Source organism: Onthophagus taurus, chromosome 6 (assembly GCF_036711975.1).
Source record: "Onthophagus taurus isolate NC chromosome 6, IU_Otau_3.0, whole genome shotgun sequence".
Classification (NCBI taxonomy): Eukaryota; Metazoa; Arthropoda; class Insecta; order Coleoptera; family Scarabaeidae; genus Onthophagus; species Onthophagus taurus.
This window is the reverse complement of record NC_091971.1, coordinates 18,730,625-18,750,910: the sequence shown is the minus strand read 5'-3', so window position 1 is coordinate 18,750,910 and position 20,286 is coordinate 18,730,625. Positions and strand designations below refer to the sequence as shown.

The 20,286-nt window shown below is 33.7% G+C and overlaps 3 protein-coding genes across 6 annotated transcripts in view; 1 reads left to right on the top strand and 2 right to left on the bottom strand.

The window, feature by feature from the left end:
- Positions 1 to 40: 40 nt before the first annotated feature.
- On the bottom strand, positions 41 to 984 carry LOC111416860 (COMM domain-containing protein 2). 2 transcript variants are annotated; one of them, XM_071196387.1, is made up of 3 exons: positions 806 to 984; positions 575 to 757; positions 41 to 516 (listed from the first exon to the last, which is right to left on the bottom strand). In XM_071196387.1, exons 1-3 carry the CDS (start codon positions 818 to 820, stop codon positions 127 to 129), a joined length of 588 nt encoding a protein of 195 aa, XP_071052488.1. In that variant the 5' UTR covers positions 821 to 984; the 3' UTR covers positions 41 to 126. The 2 variants fall into 2 exon arrangements, with proteins under 2 accessions (XP_071052488.1, XP_022904734.2); XM_023048966.2 differs by having other exon boundaries at positions 575 to 735; positions 806 to 982.
- Positions 985 to 1,165: 181 nt separating this feature from the next.
- Positions 1,166 to 13,325, top strand: LOC111416967 (Gcn5 acetyltransferase). 2 transcript variants are annotated; one of them, XM_023049106.2, is made up of 8 exons: positions 1,166 to 1,717; positions 1,783 to 2,054; positions 6,991 to 7,301; positions 7,410 to 7,791; positions 7,849 to 8,069; positions 8,129 to 8,365; positions 8,430 to 8,666; positions 11,809 to 13,325. In XM_023049106.2, the coding sequence occupies exons 1-8, from the start codon at positions 1,253 to 1,255 to the stop codon at positions 12,000 to 12,002; spliced, it is 2,319 nt and encodes a 772-aa protein (XP_022904874.1). In that variant the 5' UTR covers positions 1,166 to 1,252; the 3' UTR covers positions 12,003 to 13,325. The 2 variants fall into 2 exon arrangements, with proteins under 2 accessions (XP_022904874.1, XP_022904869.1); XM_023049101.2 differs by having other exon boundaries at positions 7,356 to 7,791.
- Positions 12,047 to 20,286, bottom strand: part of LOC111416952 (serine/threonine-protein phosphatase 2A regulatory subunit B'' subunit alpha-like) — a 52,916-nt gene continuing 44,676 nt past the window's right edge. The window contains exons 5-11 of one of the 2 annotated variants that reach the window (XM_023049090.2): positions 18,818 to 19,137; positions 18,346 to 18,767; positions 18,012 to 18,283; positions 13,984 to 14,172; positions 13,853 to 13,935; positions 13,696 to 13,720; positions 13,355 to 13,460 (exon numbers count right to left, since the gene is read on the bottom strand). In XM_023049090.2, coding sequence (XP_022904858.2) covers positions 13,449 to 13,460; positions 13,696 to 13,720; positions 13,853 to 13,935; positions 13,984 to 14,172; positions 18,012 to 18,283; positions 18,346 to 18,767; positions 18,818 to 19,137 — 1,323 coding nt within the window. In that variant the 3' untranslated portion in view covers positions 13,355 to 13,448. Of the gene's footprint in view, positions 13,461 to 13,695; positions 13,721 to 13,852; positions 13,936 to 13,983; positions 14,173 to 18,011; positions 18,284 to 18,345; positions 18,768 to 18,817; positions 19,138 to 20,286 lie in introns of both variants that reach the window. The other variant, XM_023049084.2, reaches the window with a different exon arrangement.

Here is a 20,286-nt window from a genome sequence, read left to right as displayed (position 1 = left end):
CAATAGGTGGCGCTAACGGAATAATAAAAATGGCGGCGAATTTGAAATTTTTACTTAAACTCGAAATTTATTTAAAGGATAAGAACGGTTTTTACAAAAATAATTATTAATAACTATAAGATCAAATTAAGATAACGCGTTTTGAATCCTTCTTGCATGTCTACTTTTTGAAGCAACAAGCGCTTTTTCTAATTCTTCTGTAACATGTAATAAATTGGTTAAATTACTTTGCAAGTATATGTTTTCTTTTATCGTTTCATTTATAGCGCTTTTTTCTGTCGTTAAAGTAAGATTCATGGCAACAAGGGGTTGGCACTGATGTAATAAGGATCTCGATGCAACTTGAACCTCAAATCTCCAATCCAAATTATTATAATGTGGCTCATGGAAAGACGTCTTTTTTAGGGCCTCCAAAATCTCGTCATTTTTCGTTTCATAAAAAGAGCTTAGAACAGACTGTTGTTCTTCAGTGAATCCAATTGTGAGAATACAATCACGAAAATCTGACTCATTTAACTAAAAATCAACAAACAAGATAATTCAGCATTAAGAAATATACAAATTTTGTGTTTACTTTATGTTTACAACTAATTACAAGCAAATACACCAAGGAATAAACACAATTTTGAACATCTTCCGTTTCCCAATTTAACTTTTTTGCTGCAGTATTATAAAGCTTTGTATTCGGTCCATTTTGAAGAAAATCGATAGCGATTTTACAAAAATCAGTAACGACTAGAAAAATAATTAATTTCTTCTATATACTACTTATCAAGTACTTAAAAAGAAGTTAAATAAAGCATACCTTGAGTTGTTTCATTTGACAGCTGTTTTAGATGCTGCCGATGATCGTTTCTTAACGAAATTAACATCTTTAGTATTAAAACAACGTATATTAACCGTAAGAACCAAAAATAATAGCGAAAATGAGTAAAAATGTAAAAAACAGGGGTATAAGTGACAGATAATGACAGTTTGTTAACCTCAAAATTATTAACAAAATAATCAATTATTGTATACTTAGTATTATTATGAATAAAATGTATTTTCCAAAAACAATAACCTAAATAATTACAAAAATGTTCAAACATATAATTAAAACATTATTATATTTGAATAATTTTTGATTACTTAATTTTGAGCGCCATCTTTTGAAGAAGCCACAAATTAATTTAAACGTCAAATGTCAAAACAAACCATAAATTAATACCTTACAAAAATCGCTTTTATTACTCAATAATTAATTAAAAAAATGTCAGAACAAACGCAACAGTATGTACAAGAATCGCCGGAAGCGACGTCAGTTTCGAATTCGGAAGGTTCGAAAGTAACTCAAGTAAACCAATCGCAACATCATAAGCCGAACTCGCAGTCGAGACAATCTAATCTCCAAAGGATACACGAAAAGAAGCAATTGGTTCTAAATTTACCCCCCGTTAAAAAACTAATTAAGCTAGCGGTTCACTCTAAATGCCAAGAGGAAAATTGCGATTGTTCTGGTTGGAAACGAGTGGATTCAACACCTCAGGTTGTTTCTTTTACTGACCCTTGTAAATGTGAACATTCTTTAGAGTCACATATTTCACATTTAAGAACTAAAAATGAGAATGATATAAACAAGTTGTTGGGAATGATGGTTGATGTTGAAAATGTTTACACTGCTATGAGTCAAGAGGAGGATACAGATATTAAGAAGATTTATGGGTATTTATTTAGGGTAAGTCTAAAAATTAAAGTAAAGGGAAAATAAAGAAATGATTAATCTTTATTTCTTTTTTGTAGTTGTTAAGAAAATGTATATTATCCTTTGAAACTCCTGTAATTGAGGGACCTTTGGGACAACCACCATTTGAAAAACCATCAATAAACAAAGCTGTAAATAATTTATTAATGTATAAATTTCCTCATTTAACTCAACAAGAATGGAAAACCATGTGTGAATTAGCTAAAATCTTTTTGCATTGTATGAATAATTGGGATTTTCCACCTCCAAATAGTTATAAATTGGTTGTTAGTCAAGAAGAAGCTACAATTTATAAAATAGCTCATACAAGGTATTTAAATTTGATAAAAGAAGTAGAATCTCGATATAACGGACTACAAATATAACATACAAAATATTTTGAAGTATATTATCTATTTTAGGGGTAACACCACTGTAAAATTTCCAAACATTTATTTCGCATTTATAATCGCCTCTGAAAGATTTTATGCAGATATCAATTGTATTTTTTTTTAATTAAACATCCTATTATATGCAATCACTATAGCTATAGCATTGGATGATTGTGTTTATGTTTGTATGGTTGTATTTCTTTCCCTGTGATGCACTTCTCTCATTCTTTGTGGAAGTTTATATGCAGACAGGTTTTGGGTGAAACATAACCAGTAGTCATGTTTATCAATGAATCATAGTCATTAGTATAACCATTGAGGTTTATTTTCGCTTCTATCATTGAGAAAGTTCAGAGAAAAAGTTGAAAATGAGTGGAAATGGACAAAAAGTATTTCCTTCAACAAAAGACGACCTTTGCATAGATATGAAACGAAATCTGAGAACAAAAGTGTTGGTGCTTTGGCAAGAAAATGAAAACATCAAATACTGTAGAAAATATTAAAATTGATGACACTCACAGTTATTAGTTTATAAACTTTATTTCTGTCTTTTCCGCATTTTCGCAGATAGTTGTGTGCAAAAAGTGCCATAAAGAAATAAAATTCACCCAGGCGTGTAGACATTGCCTCTTGTGGCAAGTGTAATAATACATCCCTCCTCAATTGTAGTTTTATAGAAAATGCATTTGAAATCAATCTTAGAATTGTCCTAGCAATGCGTTTATTAGGAATTGGTTTGAATGCTTTGATAAAGTTCCGTGCGTTCATGGATTTAACTCGACCTGTATTTTAATCCATATATGGCAGGTTGATACCTACATACAATCTCCATTGCAACAGACGCAGTTCGTTTAGCAAGCATGAGACAAGCAGTCAGTGGCGGCTTTACGGTGGAGGGCCAAGGTCAAGAGGGCGTCAGGATCAAGGGACATTCATTAATCCAAGATCAACTATAGGCAAAGAAACACAAAAATTAATTTCTAAGGAAAGTTTACGATGGAAAAATGTGCTTCAATGACTGATGCAGATTACATTGTATTTAGCTGAAAATAATCTGGCTTCCAGAGGATCTTCTGCCAAATTATTTACCTCAAATAATGGGGAATTTCTAGGGCTCATACAATTATTGGCAAGATTTGACCATGTCATGAAGGAGCATGTCAATTAGCAATGAAAGGAGAGTTGGCTGACCATTATTGTGGCAAAAATATACAAAATGAATTGATAGAATTAATGGCATTGCAAGTTAAATCCACAATACTATACCATGAAAAAATTCAAAATATTTCAATCATAGCTGACTGTACTCCTGATATAAGCCATAAAAAGCAACTCTCTCTAACATTAAGGTGCATTGACATAATCAGTGTTGTTAATCAATGTTGTGTTCAAAGGACGTCAATCACCCAATATCGACTTCTTTCATATTACAGAAATGCTTAAAACATATTGTTCATATTTTGACATAAAAGAAAAACAAAATAAAGAACAGCTGTTCAATCATTATTCTGCACTGCAAAAAGAACTAACATTCAACTCTAAATCGTATATTAACGGAGACTTATTGTGTGACGAAATCTTGATTAGCTGAAAGACTACCCATACCGATGTTTTGAATTTCATTAAAAAGCACTCATTTTAAGAGTTGTTTCCTATAACCTGGATAACCAGTAGCAGTTGCAACTGGAGAACACAGTTTTTCCAAATTAAAATTATTAAAGACCTACTTGAGATCAACAAGTTTCACTAATAGGGCCGTTAAGGTCAATCGATTAGAAAGACCGTCTGTCAAAAAATCGATAATCTAAATTAAATTAGACGGATTAGTAACGTTGAAAAAAATTGTTTAATTTTTGCAATAATTAATGTAAAAGTTTAAAATTCCCCACTTCCGATTCCAGATGACGTTTTTTCTTCTGTTTTCTTCTAGCACATAAGATTCGTAGCATTGTCTCTCTCTAGAAATTTTATTGATTTTTATACGCTCCAATCGTATGCTCAAATCTGTGTGACGTACTTTGGAGCTCCAATCGTACGCTCAAATCTGAGTGACGTACTTCGTCTGTAGTTTCAAACTTTATTATTTTTTTTTGGAAAAACTAAGCCTCAGAATCAAAAATTAAAAAATATAGGGTCAATCAATTTTAAAAAACTTTCGAATAAGCAAAAAAAAAAAACTTAACGGCCCTATTGGTTGGAAAACAAAGAAAGTCGTTAAGGTACGACTGAATACTTAGAATGGAGAGAGACTCATGCTGACCACTGCCAATCAAATTATGAAGGATTGTCGAGGAAAATGGAGGTAGACAGTGATTGAAATGTTCCAACACTCTAAAGAACTATATGGTGTAAAGTACATTAATTACATTGGAGGGAAGGAATATTATAAAACGACTACATCAGTATTGATCATGTGCAAAAACGCATGGGCACCCGACTCAGGAATTTGAAGAACAACAAAACAATTTGAGAGTAAAGGGAAAATTGACTGGAAAATTAATCGATAAATTAACGAAGATTGAAGATTTAGACCATCAAAGTTAAGAAATTTTTAAAGTTTTTCTTAAATTTTGGCTAAATTTTGGATAAAATTTGGCAAACAGAAATCGTTTAAGACCACTTTTGAAAATATGCAAACACGGGATCAATGCTATACAGGGTGATTCTCAATCTATACGCATAAACTTGGGGATTTATTCCTCATGACGAATAATGACTAATGGGCGAAAAAATGTGTAGTGAAAGATTTTCTGTTTCATAGATATCTGTGATATTTGCTTACAAATCAAGAATACATACTTAGAACATTTTAAAATAACATCACAGCAAGTGTTTGAAGTTATTTCCCATATTTTCTATCAATTGGGTTTCCCGAATCCACGATCTCCAACTAGCGCATCCTAAACCAGGGTGTTGGCGGATTGTCTGTGCAACAGCATGTACCTGATTTTGTAATATTTGCTCAGTATTAACTTACGTGGCGTACACTATGCTTTTTAAGATCACGGTGGCCAGGCCATTGGACCATCTCGACCTATCCATCCTCCAGGAAACACATGATCTAGATGTCGCCGATTATATCGGATATCTAGGAAACTAAAAAACTTTTACTACAATTTTTTTCATCTATTAGTCATTATTTGTCATAAGGAATAAATCCTCAAGTTTATGCGTATAAGTTGAGATTCACCCTGTATAGGTGTTCACAAAGGTTATTTGCTTAAAACTTTTTTATTATGTCATAAACCAACCCAACTGATTCTGAAAACCTCTTTTATTTTGAAATTATTTTTACTCTTACAAATTTTTGATTAGAGATCGTTTTCGAGTTATTCACAAAAAGATTTACGTTCGTTTAAAAGAAATCTGTCAAATTATTACTCAATGTAGCATGAAATCCGGATTTTCTTTACTACAATTATTCTTCAGCATTTCTCAAATTAATGGTTATTTGTAAAAAGTACTTTTTTCTAAAAACGCAGCGTCAATAGTACATTTTTCCTTCATAGTATAGCAACACTGCATTTAAACGGATGATCAGCAATTTTAAATTCTTCTTCTCAAAGACAAATGGATAGATACAATTGCTGTTGATGTCGGAGATGCCAAGATGTACCTTTGGATATTCTGAAAAATCTAAACTGTTGCTATCAGCAGTACTAGTAGTATTACGATCTGCCACAAAATCCAAAATGTTTTCTTCTAGTTGGGGTTTACGAACTGACCTCAGATTCCCGTTCTGTCTTAAATTTTCTGTCTCACCCAAATGTATTTCGATATTTAGTAATGTTTTTCTGTCAGGTTGTCTTTACTTACAATTCGTTTCCATAGGCACCTACGATTAATGAAAACATTCCCAAAACGAGGTTATATCATTTGCAAATATCTCGAAAACGATGCGTCTAATCAAAAATTTCTAAGAGTGAAAATAATTTTAAAATGAAATAGGCTTGATATAGCATTGATCCCGTGGTTCAATTTTTTCAATAGTGATCTAAAACGATTTCTTATAACATTTGCAAAATTTAGTCTTTTTAAGACAAACCATATTGAAGATATTTAAGAAAATGTTTGAAAATTTCTTAACTTTGAAGGCCCATTTATGGCTTTAGATCAAACATTTTTACACGAATATTCATCATTTTCACTAGTATTTACGATTAAAATTATGGCACGACTTACAGAAACGGCTTTCAGCAAAACTGAATTATTAAATCGTTGTTGGGTGGATTCACTCAGAACAGTAATGAAAGTTTCAACGTAACTGCATGGGCGATTGCACCGAAAAATTCTTCTAGTGGCAAAAGATTTTGGACATTTGCTGATATGAGCAAATGGAAGCTTTTTTTCAACTGCTACAATTTTTGTATAGAAGCTGATGGAAAGCGTATAAAGTTATAAAAGAGAGGCTCGCTTGAGGATAAAATCCTCAAAAAAGAAGAAAAAGATGACAATGACAATATTGAGGGGCAACTTTATTGTCCTGGGGTACCAGATTGAAGGTACATTCATCATTACTAAAAGATTTTCGCTCTAAATCTAGAGACAAACAACAATACAAAACACAAATAGAATAAATTAAGCATTTGCTAATTCAAAGTGCGAAATAGTAGTTGCTTACCTATGCATGACGTCACGAACGGACCTTTGAGCTGTGCATCTGTTTCTGGGATGTAGCAGCCCTCTTAAATTCTACCGTCCTTGGTATAAATATACAGCCAAGTAGAATGAATGCAACGCTGTGGACAGCTGTCCGAATTTATGTACATTAAAATTATTGATTCAAACAGTTTAAAGTGCAAATTAAATTCCCCGTATTAATCCGTTATATCGAGGTTTTACTGTAATATTTATATTACATAATTGAAATTTTAGATGGTTAGTTTTCTGTCATGTTCCACTTTTTTGTGATTCCTTCCGCCATTATGATACAGCAATGATTTTTGGTAAAACCCTCTTTCGTGCGGTTTTCAAACATGTAAAAAAGCAAATTTTGGATCAATTTCATGAGGAGAGAGATTGGATGCCTGTTGAACGAAGAGTTATGCTTCTAACACATTTCCCGCCATTTTTAAATCTTCTCGATGAAGAGATTTATTCATCAAACTCTCCAATTTGGGATCCTGATTTTAAACCACCTCCTTGCATTCCACTTCAATCACTTCTTGATTCATCAAAAGCAAAAAGTACGTAAATTTTGATAAAAGCTTTTTTATTAATTAACTTTTTTTAAATTTCAGGAGCTGGTGTTAATGTCAAAAATGATAAAACTGATAGAGATTTTTCTTTGACAGCTTCTGCAGGGCCATCCTCAGCAACAAAAACTCGCACTGAATTTGAAACTCCTAGTCGTGAAGTGAAAAGACGTCGGGTGGTCCAAGATGAGCATTTTGAGGATTTATCGAAAGAAACTGTGGCGGAAATTATAGCGACTATTGATGATCCGAAATACATGACGGGACCGGATATGGTTTTTTCTGAAAATACACCACCAAGAGATAAAGAACCAAAACAAGAGGAGAAACAAGGAATTATAGAGTTACACGTTGTTGGGAATAGTTTAACAGAACCAGTTAGTAAACAGACGATGTTGTGGTTAATTGGGCTTCAAAATGTATTTTCTTTGCAATTACCTAGAATGCCTAAAGAATATATAAGTCAATTATTATTTGATCCGTAAGTTACTACTTAAAGTGTGTTTAAGATGAAATTAGCATTATTTTTATGTTGTAGAAAGCATCGAACTTTAGCATTAATAAGACATAATAAACCAATTGGGGGAATTTGTTTTCGCCCATTTCCTACGCAAGGTTTTACAGAAATTGTTTTTTTAGCGATGACATCTAGCGAGCAAGTGAAAGGTTATGGAACTCATCTTATGAATCATTTAAAAGATTATCATATTCGAAAGAATATTTTACACTTTTTAACATTTGCTGATCAATTTGCAATTGGTAAAAATTCTTTATTTTTAACATTTTTAAATCATTAACAAAATAATTTTTGTTTTAAGAATATTTTGAAAAACAGGGTTTTTCAAAAGACATAAAAATGGCAAGAGCAATGTATCAAGGGTACATTAAAGATTACGAGGGGGCCACTTTAATGCATTGCGAATTAAATCCCAGAATTATTTATACGGAATTCACTTCCGTTATTAGAAAACAAAAAGAAATTGTTAAACAGTTAATTTATCAACAACAGCGTACCTTATCGAAAGTTCATCCTGGTTTAACATTCTTTAAAGAAGGTTTTTTTATTTCTTTAGTATTAAATTAAAGAATATTTTTTGTTTATGTTTCTTGTTGTTTTAGGTGTAACTTCTTTGCCAATAGAATCCATACCTGGAATACAAGAAACCGGTTGGAGGCCGACTTTAAGGACTACTAGAGGGGGTCAACTGGAAGAATCTCAAGATATAGATGTATTGGCTGGAATGTTGAAGACTGTGTTGATTTCGGTTAAGAATCATGAAGATTCATGGCCATTTAGGGAACCGGTTGATAAAAATGATGTTCCAGATTATTATGATCATATTAAATATCCAATGGGTATGTATTTTTATTGAAAATGACCAAAATTGACCAAAATCTTTCTGCTTATGCTTCTCATATTTCAAATGCCAGAAAACATCTCTCACAGTAATTCTGATTTTGTAAGATGTGTTTTAACTGCCATAAGGCTTTCTTTCGACCTGTTTTTGAAAAGACATTATTTTACTTATTGGTGAGACAGTATGACTATTTCTTCAATAAAGCCTTTTAATCATGAGTTTAATTTGGCGAGGCAGACTTCGATTAATTCCTCCTCATTTGGAATATGTGAAATTTTTTCTTTGAATGAGGTCTTCTTCGCAAGCATGGCTGTCTATTATTACTTGAGACATCAACAAATTTGTTTGTTTGGTCTATGAAACCCTGTAATGATGATCGAATAATTATTACATCCAAAATTTCTTTTGTGTTATGCCTATATGTATAGTTGTTTGGTTATATTATCATAGCTATAGTCATGGAGCCATGAATTTCTTCTGCTTTCCTCACTGATCAGCCTATCATAACTATGAAGAAGTGAATGTTATATCATCACAAAAACCCACAGATCAGATTTACCACATTTATTCAGGTTTGAAAATTTAAACCAGATTTTGTATTAGACAAAAAAATGAAAATATCAAATAATATTATATATCTATATATCTAATATCAGTTCTGCAAAGTTCACAGGTATAATTTTTATAATTGATTAGGTATAATTTAAATTAAAGTGTTCCTTATGCACCTGGAAGGCTGAGGTATAAGAATCTGGCGAGTAAAGGTGTATTGTAGCAGAATACTTTTCAATAAGTATGATATTTTGCTCCAGATGCATTGGGGTTTAACCAAACACAAGGGTGTTAGATTACTGGGTGTAACAGATAGTATAATTAATGTTCATGGTAGAAATAGCGGCGCTGTGTTCATGGTGCTAAGTTATGACAGAGTATCAATAAGGTGGATAAAGCGTTACTTGCTATTTTAAATTATTTGATTTTTTGTAATGATGTAAAATGTTGAGGTTCTTAGAATTACGATTAGATTCATCACTGCAATTCCGTATATGAGTTTCTTACATCAGTCATCATTAGATCATTCATTGGAAATGATACATGATACTTTACAGATACGAGTTACGTGTAATTAGTATTATTGTTATATTGTAAAATTGCATAACTAAATTGATGACTGCGTACCAGCGACTTCGGTGCCATCCGAAAGACTGTTTTCTAAAGCGGATATTTTTTATTGACTTACACATCCATCAATTCGAACTCGGTGTACTCAACTTTTAAAGTTGGTTAACTTGGTTTGGCCAAAAACCCGAGTTGGCCCATCGCTAATAACGACTAACTACCTGTCGTTAGATAAACTGTGTATCAATAGACTCTGTGTTAATACCAGAACTACATAACACTATACTTAGAACTAGAAACATTCGGGTTTAGCTGCACGTCTCTTAAGACGGCTAAACTCGACTGATTCTAGTTCTAGGTCTTATGTTAGTTCTAGTTTTACACTAGCACTGTTACTATGTACAACTAACACTAGACCTAGAACTAGGAAGTATCGTGTTTAGCCATGCGTCTGAAAAACCCAACCCGGAATTTACAACCCACCCTCTCCTCCATGCCCAACCCGCCATTTAAGAAATTTGCACTGGTTTAAATGTTAATTAACCTAACTCAAAGTGGAATTTCTACACAAAATTCTGAAATAAATCAGTAAATTAGGTGGTTCCGAATGTAATGTTTAAAGAGGGCCCTACCTCCCTCTAAAAAGATACGTCGCATTTGGGTGATAAAGCAATTTTTAAATCTGTAATGGAAGGGACACAGAAATCACATAGTTTCAGTAAATAGTCTTCAGCAAGTAGTATTGTAATCTCCAAGCACTTAGTAGTGTTTTGGCAGCAGTATATAGCCTTCTGAAAGTATTAAATAGTCTTTGCCAACAATATCTAGCTTTCTCCAAGCAATTAGTAGTCTTTCTAACAATAGTTAGTATTCTGAAAGTAGTTAATAGTCTTTTGGAAACAGTATCTTCAGTATTTCCAAGCAAATAATAGTTTCTCCCAGCAGTATTTAGTCTGCTCCAAGCAGGTCGTAACCTTTTCTAGTAGTATATAGTGCTCTGAAAGTAGTAAATAGTGTTATGGAAGCAGTACCTCTTCTTTTCAAGTAGTTATTAGTCTTTTCCAGTAGTATTTAGCATTCTGTCAGCATTAAGTAGCTTTTTAGGAAGCATATCTCTTCTTTCCAAGCAGCTATTAGTATTGTCCAGCAGTATCTAACATTCTGGAATCGGTAAGTGGCATAACCCTTTTCCAAACATTTATTAAAACCTTTGAAAGCAACAATAAGTGGTCTTGGAAGCAGTATTTCGCCTATCCAAGTAAGTTAAAACCTTTAACAGCAGTGTTTAGCGTTCTGGAAGCAAAAGGAATTATTTTGAAAACAGTATCTATTCTTTTCCAAGTAAGTTGTGGTCTTTTTCTGCAGTATCTAGCATTTTTGAAGCAGAAGGCAACTTTTTAAAATAGTATTTCATCTTTCCAAGCAGTTTCTAGTCTTTTACTAGCCGTATTTAATCTTCTGATAGCAATAATTAGTCGTTTGCCAACAGCATCTAATATTCATCAAATAATAAGTTAAAAAGGAGGTAGGTTATCTTTAGTTTATAGTCGTTCTGCGTCGAAAACATTTTTAATCCCAGATACCATGTTTAATAACTTCCTCATATTGATGAATAAACATACTTTAGTAATATCTGAAAAATAAGAATTGGTGTTATTATTTAAATCGGAGGGTGGTACTTCACTAACGCTCCAATTGTGTTGTGTCGTTTTCAGAAAGTTGTCAAAACTTCAGAATTAACAAGAGTTTTCTACACTGTATAAAATGTCTTCGAAAAATTTAACATCATAAGCAAAAAAATCTATCCTTAAGTTGCTTTGAGGTGATATCTTAGAAATTTGACTCAGGTTGCGTTGATTGATAAGCTAGTACTACTATGTCACACTTGCTATTAGTCAAATGTAATTCTCTAATGACTTTTTAGCCACTTATGTTAACCTAAATATAATTTAGCCTAAATTATGTTAACAATATAAATCGAAAATTTTTTTTTTCTTTTTTAACGAGTTATTTATTTCCAGACTTGAAAAAAATGGGTGAAAGATTAAAAGCAAGATATTACTCAACGAGACGTCTTTTTATAGCAGATATGATGCGAATTTTTACCAATTGTAAAATATACAATTCCCCGGAAACTGAATATTACCAATGCGCGATTAATTTGCAACAATATTTCCAAACGAAAATGAAGGAGTTAGGATTATGGGATAAGTAAAACTTTTTTTAACCTCTTTAAGACATTAAAAAACACAAAACATATACAAGAAAAACCTTTATAATAAACAACTTTATACACATGTTACTGTAATATATGATAATAATATAGATAGTAATAATAAAAATGACTAGTAAACTTCAATAATATTAGACAACTTAAAGTTTCTTTTTTAAGAAAAAACTATCAAATAAACTACTATACAAATACAATGTGTATAACAGATCTATAAATTACCTGCGTTGCTTTTATTAATTTATACATAAAAAGAAAACAATATTCAAAAAGCGAGTTTAAAAGAAGAAACTCGAAAAACATCTAATAAATTTCACTACCCTGTTTTTTTTGTTTACATTAATAATTTTTGAATAATTCATGAATTAATATAATAATTAATTTAATAATAAACAACACGTTTTATTTTTAAGTAGCAGCAAAAATGTAATGTACTTTTTTGGTTAATCATGATAAAAAGTAAGGGTTATATATAAATAGAGAGGAGGCTTACATAGAAAAAACCTAATCTAATGGGTTATACTAATGTTAAAAAAATTGTTAATTTCAATTCCCATTAGATATTTTTACTTTTTAATTATCTCAAGTACTATCACGTAATAAGAATATTTTGAAAATACTACCAAGATTCACAATACTTATTAATAATTATGTTTCATTTTGTATCATCACTAATATTAAGTCGGTACTCCAAAAAATTGAGCACCAAAACACAAAAAAAAAGATACAAAAAGATACTATAAAAAAACCTATAACAATCATCGTGCTTTATTTCTTCTTGCAAAGTTATCTTTTTAACGCGTTTTTTACAAAAAGATCTACAAAAGCTTCTTGTTACTATGAATATTTATTTCTTTCAAAAAGCTACTCTAATCGACGAGAATCTCCGTGTTTTTCCTATAATTATAATAACTTTTTAAGTGTTAACACGAAAAATTACAAGAAAAGTAAAAAAAAATACAAAAGAAAAATATTAATAACTAACTGTAATTATAAATTAGAAAAAAAAATAGAATTATAAAACAGAATTGAATAAATATTAATTTGTGGACGAACGAAGTCAACAAACGCGACTAGAATGGTTTAAAAATGTTAGAAATCCTTATTTGATTTTCTTCAAAATATGATAGGTTAAACACGCCTCGTCGCGGTAAAAATCGTAATCAAATTTGTCTTTGAGGTTATCTTTTTTTTAATTGAATCATTTGAACAGGCGTCTCTATAAAAGTAAGGTTTAAACCGCTTTCTTTTACCATATGTATCTTCAAAAAATGTATTATTTTTTTTTAGTAAATCTCATTACTTTTATTTATTTTTTATCCATGCTAAATACTACACTCATCGCTTTCATCAGAAAGGCCACCACAATTAGCGTCAACATCCAAGACGATATCCAAGTTTTGTGATAACGGATCTTCATCTGGGTTACCTTCATCGAACGAGCTGGGGAAAAAAAATTAATTCGTTTGTGGTTAAAAGGTGCTTTTGTGAACGAAAAGCTTTTCAAAAAAGAATTTTTTTGGATGTTAGAATATTTCAAGATGCTTTCTCATAAAAAAATCATTCGTGTTGTCTAAATTTATGGTCATGATTTTAGTAAAAGCGGAATTTTTGGTCAATTTCTATGTTAGTGCAATTTTTGGAAATTTTCGTTAGTTTTTCAACAAGTAATTCTTACCCGATCAAAACCACAATCGTATTCCCTAAACACAAGCAAAATAATCAATATGATCAAGTTAAATCTCAACAAAATATTTTAACTTTTAGTTTTCCACCTCTTTCCAAAGTTAATTTTTAAATATTCTAAAATAATCATTATTTTTTTCAATACTTACAAGCTATTAGGATCATCATTTCCTCCTTCTTCAGCTACTAAAAGTTCATATTCTTCCGCAGCGTATCGATCCCAATCGGAAAGCTACAAAAATTATTTATTTATTTGAAATCGATAATTTAAGAAATTTACCTCTTGTCCATCTAAATCGTGATCTCTTTGGGAAGCAAAAGGATCTCTTTGTTCGTGATCCAGGTATTTTTCTAAGTTAAAGAAGGTGTCAAAGAAAATGGGAGTCATTTTGCACTTTTTCAGGTCGCTCAATGTGATTTTGCCTGTTGTTTTTGGTTTTACCATATCTAGCATTTGACACAAACAGTCCTACAAAAATCATTTCAACAATATAACATGTTTATATTAAAAATTCTAAAAACTGTATTTCATAACAACAAATTTTTATTTTACATTTCATATTAATTAAATAAATAAATGAGGAGGTTTGGTAAGTTGGAATATGATCGAGATTAATGAACAAAAACTTTAAAAAGGGTAAGTGATTTAAAGAGGAAAGCAATACATACAGAGGAAACAGTTGGATATAAGAAAAAAAGAGACAGACGAGTATGGTTTGACCAAAAGTGTGCTGAAGCCATCGATATAAGAACTGAAACAAGGAAAAGGATGATGCAAAGGGAAACCAGAGTGGTGGTGCAGGAGTTTGTACGAGCGAGGATACAAGCAACCCACATAGTGAGCAGAACGAGGAGAGAGTAGAAGCGCGGGAAGATAGAGGAAATTGATGGCCCAGAGGAGAGAATAAGACAGATGTATGGTAGGATAAAGGAGAAAAAAGAGGGTTTAGGTCGGGGCAGAGATGATTGAGAGCAAGAACGGCAAGATTATCGGGGATCCTTTTGATTTCCTTCCTTTCCTCTTGAACGAACCAAATCAAGAAGCCGACAATAACTTTGAAATACAAGCCCTATCTAATCTGAAGTGGAAGAAGCCATACAAAGTATGAAAAACCACAAGGCACCAGGAGAAGATCAAATAGTTGCGAAACTCTTACAGTATGATGGGAAAGCGCTATCATGTCTGCTTGGTGAAATATTGGACCGAGAGTAAATGCTTAGTAGGTAGGCAGTGTGCATGATATACCCCTGATATACCCCTATACAACTATAGAGGAATAGTTCAGGCCAGACTCGGACTTCCGACTTTTCGGAACAAGCCTTGGGAGGTTGTCAGTGTGGATTCCGTATATGAAAAATGTTACAAGTCCGATATATCGGTGCATCAACTCTTCGTGGATTCCAAACAGACAGATGATAGCGTGGATAGGGCATACTTATACAATACACTGCAGATGCTCGCGATACCGGAAAAGTTTATCCACTGGTGAGGATGACGTTGGCAGACACTAGGAGTGTGATAAAGGTGACCGGAAGCATTTCTATAGAGCTTATGGTGAGCCGTGTCTTAGGCAAGGGCCATCACGACGCATTGGAATACAACATATTAGTAAATCGAACAACGCAATGTCTGGGATACGTAGACGATGTGGACAGGTGATGGAATGAGAGTCGAGGACAGCTGGCCTCTATATTAATGAGAATAAGCCAAACTATGTGCTCCTGTGTAGAGAAAGGACTGAGATACGGTCGTTCACTGTCGGCCAATATTGTAAGTCCAGTACAGTAAGTCATATTTTTTGTGACTGTCCCAACCTCGCGTACTTAAGAGAACCCATTTTCGGAGTACCATGGCTCCAAATTTCGGATATAAGGAACATACCTTTCTGTTCTATATTAACGTTCATGAAAAGATTGGGCTTGTTTTCTGACCCTTGAATGAACAGTAATTGTGGGGATGTACAAAGGGCCCGCTTGGGCCTAAGTGCTGTGAAGAGACTCACCCCCACGTGAAACTACATACATACAAACAAGGGAAGGAAACGGATCGTGAAAAATTAAAGAGGTATCAGCTTACTGAATACGACGTACAAGATTTACGCGAAGGTACTGCTCGCGAGACTAGAGCGAAAGATAGAGGAGAGGGAATTCCTGGTAGATAGCTAGGCAGGGTTTAGAAATAGAAGTGGAGCGAGAGACAACGTGTACATTGAAACACCTGGTGGTCAGACAGCTGGATCGAAATGGAGGGAAGCTTTATACTCTATAGATTTAAAGCCAGCGTTTCACATGGTAAATAGAAGGAAGTCATGGGAGGAGATGGGGAGAAGAGAGATTTCGGGAAGAAGCGGAAACGGTAGCCAAAATAAAGGTGCGGGAAGAACTAAGCGAAAAGTTTTGAAAGACAAGGGGACTGAGGCAGTGATGTCTGCTTAGTCCCGCCCTGTTTGCTTTCTACACTGCAGACTTAGAAAACAGACTGGCCGAGGACTGATGGAGGAGGGGGTGATCACAAGTACTGGCGAATGGTGACGACTTGGAGGGAAGTAGGTGAGATGAGGGCAATGATGCGGTCTCTGGAAGGGTATTTTAGGACTTGGAGGTGAACGTAGACAAAACGAAAATAATGAAGTTTTGTAAGGGAGGTAGAAGGAAGACTTAGGATTAGAGACGGGAGGGGAAGACGATTGAGGAAGTGAGGGAGTACACATACTTAGGGTATATATTTAGAGAGAATAACAAGGAAGGTGGACTTATTAGAATGATGGTAGTGAAAGCGAATAAGGTTGTGGGGCAGGTCTGGAGATGGGACGAGATAATGTTTGAGAGCTTGATAAAAAACGTTATGATGTATGGAGTGTAGATATTGGGATGGAAGGAGCAAGGGCTGTTAGAGACTGTGTAGACCAGGTACTGGAGGTGGGTGTTGGGGTTGGCTGGCGAGACGCCGGAGTATTATATAGTTAGAGAAAAAATGAAGGTATATGAGAAAGAAGAGAAACACTACAGAAGGGTGGGATATTACAGAGAACTAGAGGACAGGGATAGGGATGTGGGAATGCAAGGAAGACTGAAATAAGGGAGAGTAAATATAACCCAAAATACAGGAAGATTGTAACAGAGGGGCTACGGAAGTACTTGATGGCGGAGGGGAAGAGGTTGGTGGCCGGATTTAGGTGTGGTAACGAAGAGAGGGTCAAAAGATATTGGATGGAAAATAAGAAGTGTTTACTTTGAGGTTGGGTGGTGACTCAGCGGTTAAACTCTCGGGTGGACACGCAGACGCTCCGGGTTCGACCACCGGTTTAAACATTTTCACCAAGCCGCCCACCCGTCCTTCGGAGGGGACGTTAAGCCGTCGGTCCCGGCAACCAGTCGTTCACCTCTGGTTGTCGTAATCACACATGTGTGTAAGGGGTTTGAACACATGGTTGAATGCGCGTCAGCGCTCTTGAGCCTACACCTCGTGGGACCAAGGGTTGATGACCAGCTCTCTGCTCTACCTTGGTTCGAGGGGGTTAGCGAGTGAGTGGTATCTTTGAGCGGCACCTGACAGGGGCGAACCCAGAATGCATAGCACGCCCAGAATACGTATAGAATACGCACTCCCCATACTATACATACAAGAAGTGTTTACTGTGTACATCATCTTCTGGTAGAGTGTGATGAGTTGAGTGAGGAAGTGATGGACTGGAAGCAGTTGCTGAGGGAGAAGGCGTTTGGGAGGAGATGGATGGGAAAGGGGTAGGATTTATAGACAATCTGGATTGTTCGTCTGGGTACTGTGAATTTAGAGATTCAATATTTATTCTGGACAACGTGTTCGTTACAATGTTGGAGTCTCCTTTAATGTACCTGATGAGAAATGAGTTATGGAACGCAGATATAGTATCTGACGTGGGTTTTTTTTTTGGTGAAAAAGACTGTGGTAATTAATGGTTTGTCAGTGTAAACCACAAGCTGATTTTCAAATTGTGGGGTGAGTAGCCCAGGTGCACTTCCAATTATATCATGTGCCATCACTTGCAGTCGAAGGAAGGAAGACCAGACTACTTAAGACTTAAATGACGGAGGAGAGGACGGTAAGAAGAGCATATCAGCAGAAACGGCCCACGACTTCCGGGATGACTGCGCAGACCTTGGCTACACGACGTGGAGGCTGGAAATAAGGAGATTGGAGAGGAGTGATGAAGGAGTCTACAGATAAGGTAATTATATTAAGAAATTTTTCTGATATAAAATAAAATTAATTCGTGCATTGAACAATGTTAAAATTAAAGTGCACAAATAATAATTACTCAGCCTTACTTCAAATGGCAAAGTTTCAATTCCAATCAATTCCATTCGGTGCATTTGCTCTTCATAAAAATATTCCAACTCATACATCGATAAGAATCCATCACCGTCCAAATCCATACATCTAAACCAATATTCAATAGCGGTTGGATGTCTTTTGTCTTCTTCGCTAAGCAAAAACCAAACAAACTCACAATACGATAACTTTTCATCGTGTTGGGATTTTCTTTGACCTCTCGTAACGCAACCGCTAAAAATCCGATCAACGATCCTTTTTGAAAGTGCTTTAAAATAATCGAAATTAATAATTTTATAAGAAAAAAAAAAAGATTTTGATTATTTTTACCATGATCATTGTGTCTAGTTAAATCCTGCTTATCAATAAATAAATCATGATCTCGATCCAATTCCCAAAATTTGCAATAGATAACGTAGAAATGTTCGTAGCTAAAATACTGGGTGATTTGGTTGATATCTTCTTCGTCTTCTAACATTTGAATGACGTTTAATAGATTTGATCGTCTTATTTCTGGTATTGTTATCTTTCCAGACCATGATCTGTTTACGTTATAAAAAATCCTTGCAATCACTGTGTGAACATATCGCGAATGAAACTCTGTGGCTTCTTTTAAAAAGGTTAAACCTGGATGAGTTTCAACTACATCTTGAACTAACGGTATAAAATCTTCTGGACTCAAAAAGTTTCTTCTACCCCTCGTTAAAATGTATACAAATCTCGAAGCCGAATCATGACAAGTATTTGCCATACTAAAAAAATTAAAGTAATTACAAGAAATTTTTTTAAACAAAACATTTACTTTGTCCACATTGTTACGAACTGTTCTAAAGTACATGTTCCTTTATCAGCACAAGCAGCGAGATATAGAGGTGTCTTCCAATATAATGGAAGCTGACAAGCCGTTGTTATTGTTCCGAAATTTTCTCTCGAAGCCCTGCTATCGTTACCCGAAATGGTAGAAAATGCCGCGGATACTTTTGCTTTAATCGTTTCGATTTGACTCGGGGGGCCAGGTTTTCCCAATGGAAAGTAAAATCTTGGTATGTGCACGTTTCTGTTGGCTTTTACGTGCCTTTGAAGAGTTGTGTGTGGAAGAATCAACTGTTGTTTTGGTAAAGGCTAAAATATCAAGAAAATGATTTGTTTGGTTAAAAAAATTTGACATAAAACCTAACCTATTTTTTTTTGTTTACATTTTTAAAATTAAATTGTCACTACATTCACTGTAGTAAATTCGAACATTATTTATTAACTTTAATTGTTAATATCGAAATTAATTATTAATATAGTTTTTTACTTTCAATTTATTATTAATTATCACTAAAAATTTTTTGATTTAAAATTTATTATTTATTTTTTAAATTCATTACCAACCTCGTAAATCTAAACGTCCCCAAAATTGAAAACGTTCATTAAAAATTTTGATAAATCATTGCATAAAAAACGATTTTTATGTTTCTAATTAAGTCTCGTGCGACTTGAACACGTTAATTTCGAACACCGTATTGTTCCGTATACGAACAATGGTTCGAATTGATTGTTTGGGTTACGTAAGAGCGGGAAAATGATTTGGCCGAGGTAATAGGAGCGAATTGTTTTGCAAACGGCGGCATTCGTAAATTTAAAATGTAAATAGACACTTGATTGTGCGGAATTCGAGAGAAAATGTAAATATGTTTTTAAACGGCGCGTATTGAAAATTTTAATATTGGTAATGGACTTTACAGCATCGTAATCGATAAACTAAAGTACTGCGGTCAATTTTAAAACTAAACCTTTATTTTACTTCATTAAGAAAATTAATCCGAATTTAGTTTTCTACTTTATCGACGTAATCGGGAAATTTTTAATTGCCTTTATGTATTTAATAAAAAGCTTTTTCTAGTTTTTATTAATTATTCAAACTCATTGCTTTCAATTTATAAATAAAGGACGGTAGTTTTAATTGATATTCAGCGTTAAATTGTTATACAGGTTGTTTTATAATATATGCGCAGAACTTCAGGATGTGATAGCTTGTTCAAAAATTTGAAAAAAGTTTCTATCAACGTACCCTCGAAAATGGTGCACTGAAAATGCACCATTTTCGAGATACAGGGTGTTGAAATTTAATAAAAAAAAATCGTTTTTTGCAAATATCTCCGGAACCATAAACCATAAAGGTAACGCATTTCGCACTTTCAGCGTTTGTGCGATTGTATAATTTATTTTTAACAACTAACTTTTAAATTTTATAAAAAAAGCTACCCCCTGCCAAAATAACAATTA

Coding starts and splice junctions, on each gene's coding strand:
- LOC111416860 (XM_023048966.2), bottom strand. CDS start 872: ATGTTAATTTCGTTAAGAAACGATCATCGGCAGCATCTAAAACAGCTG. Junction 736..805: donor GTCAAATGAAACAACTCAAG/GTATGCTTTATT, acceptor TTATTTTTCTAG/TCGTTACTGATTTTTGTAAA. Junction 517..574: donor TAATTAGTTGTAAACATAAA/GTAAACACAAAA, acceptor GTTGATTTTTAG/TTAAATGAGTCAGATTTTCG.
- LOC111416967 (XM_023049101.2), top strand. CDS start 1,253: ATGTCAGAACAAACGCAACAGTATGTACAAGAATCGCCGGAAGCGACG. Junction 7,302..7,355: donor TGATTCATCAAAAGCAAAAA/GTACGTAAATTT, acceptor TTTAAATTTCAG/GAGCTGGTGTTAATGTCAAA. Junction 8,366..8,429: donor TTTAACATTCTTTAAAGAAG/GTTTTTTTATTT, acceptor TTGTTGTTTTAG/GTGTAACTTCTTTGCCAATA.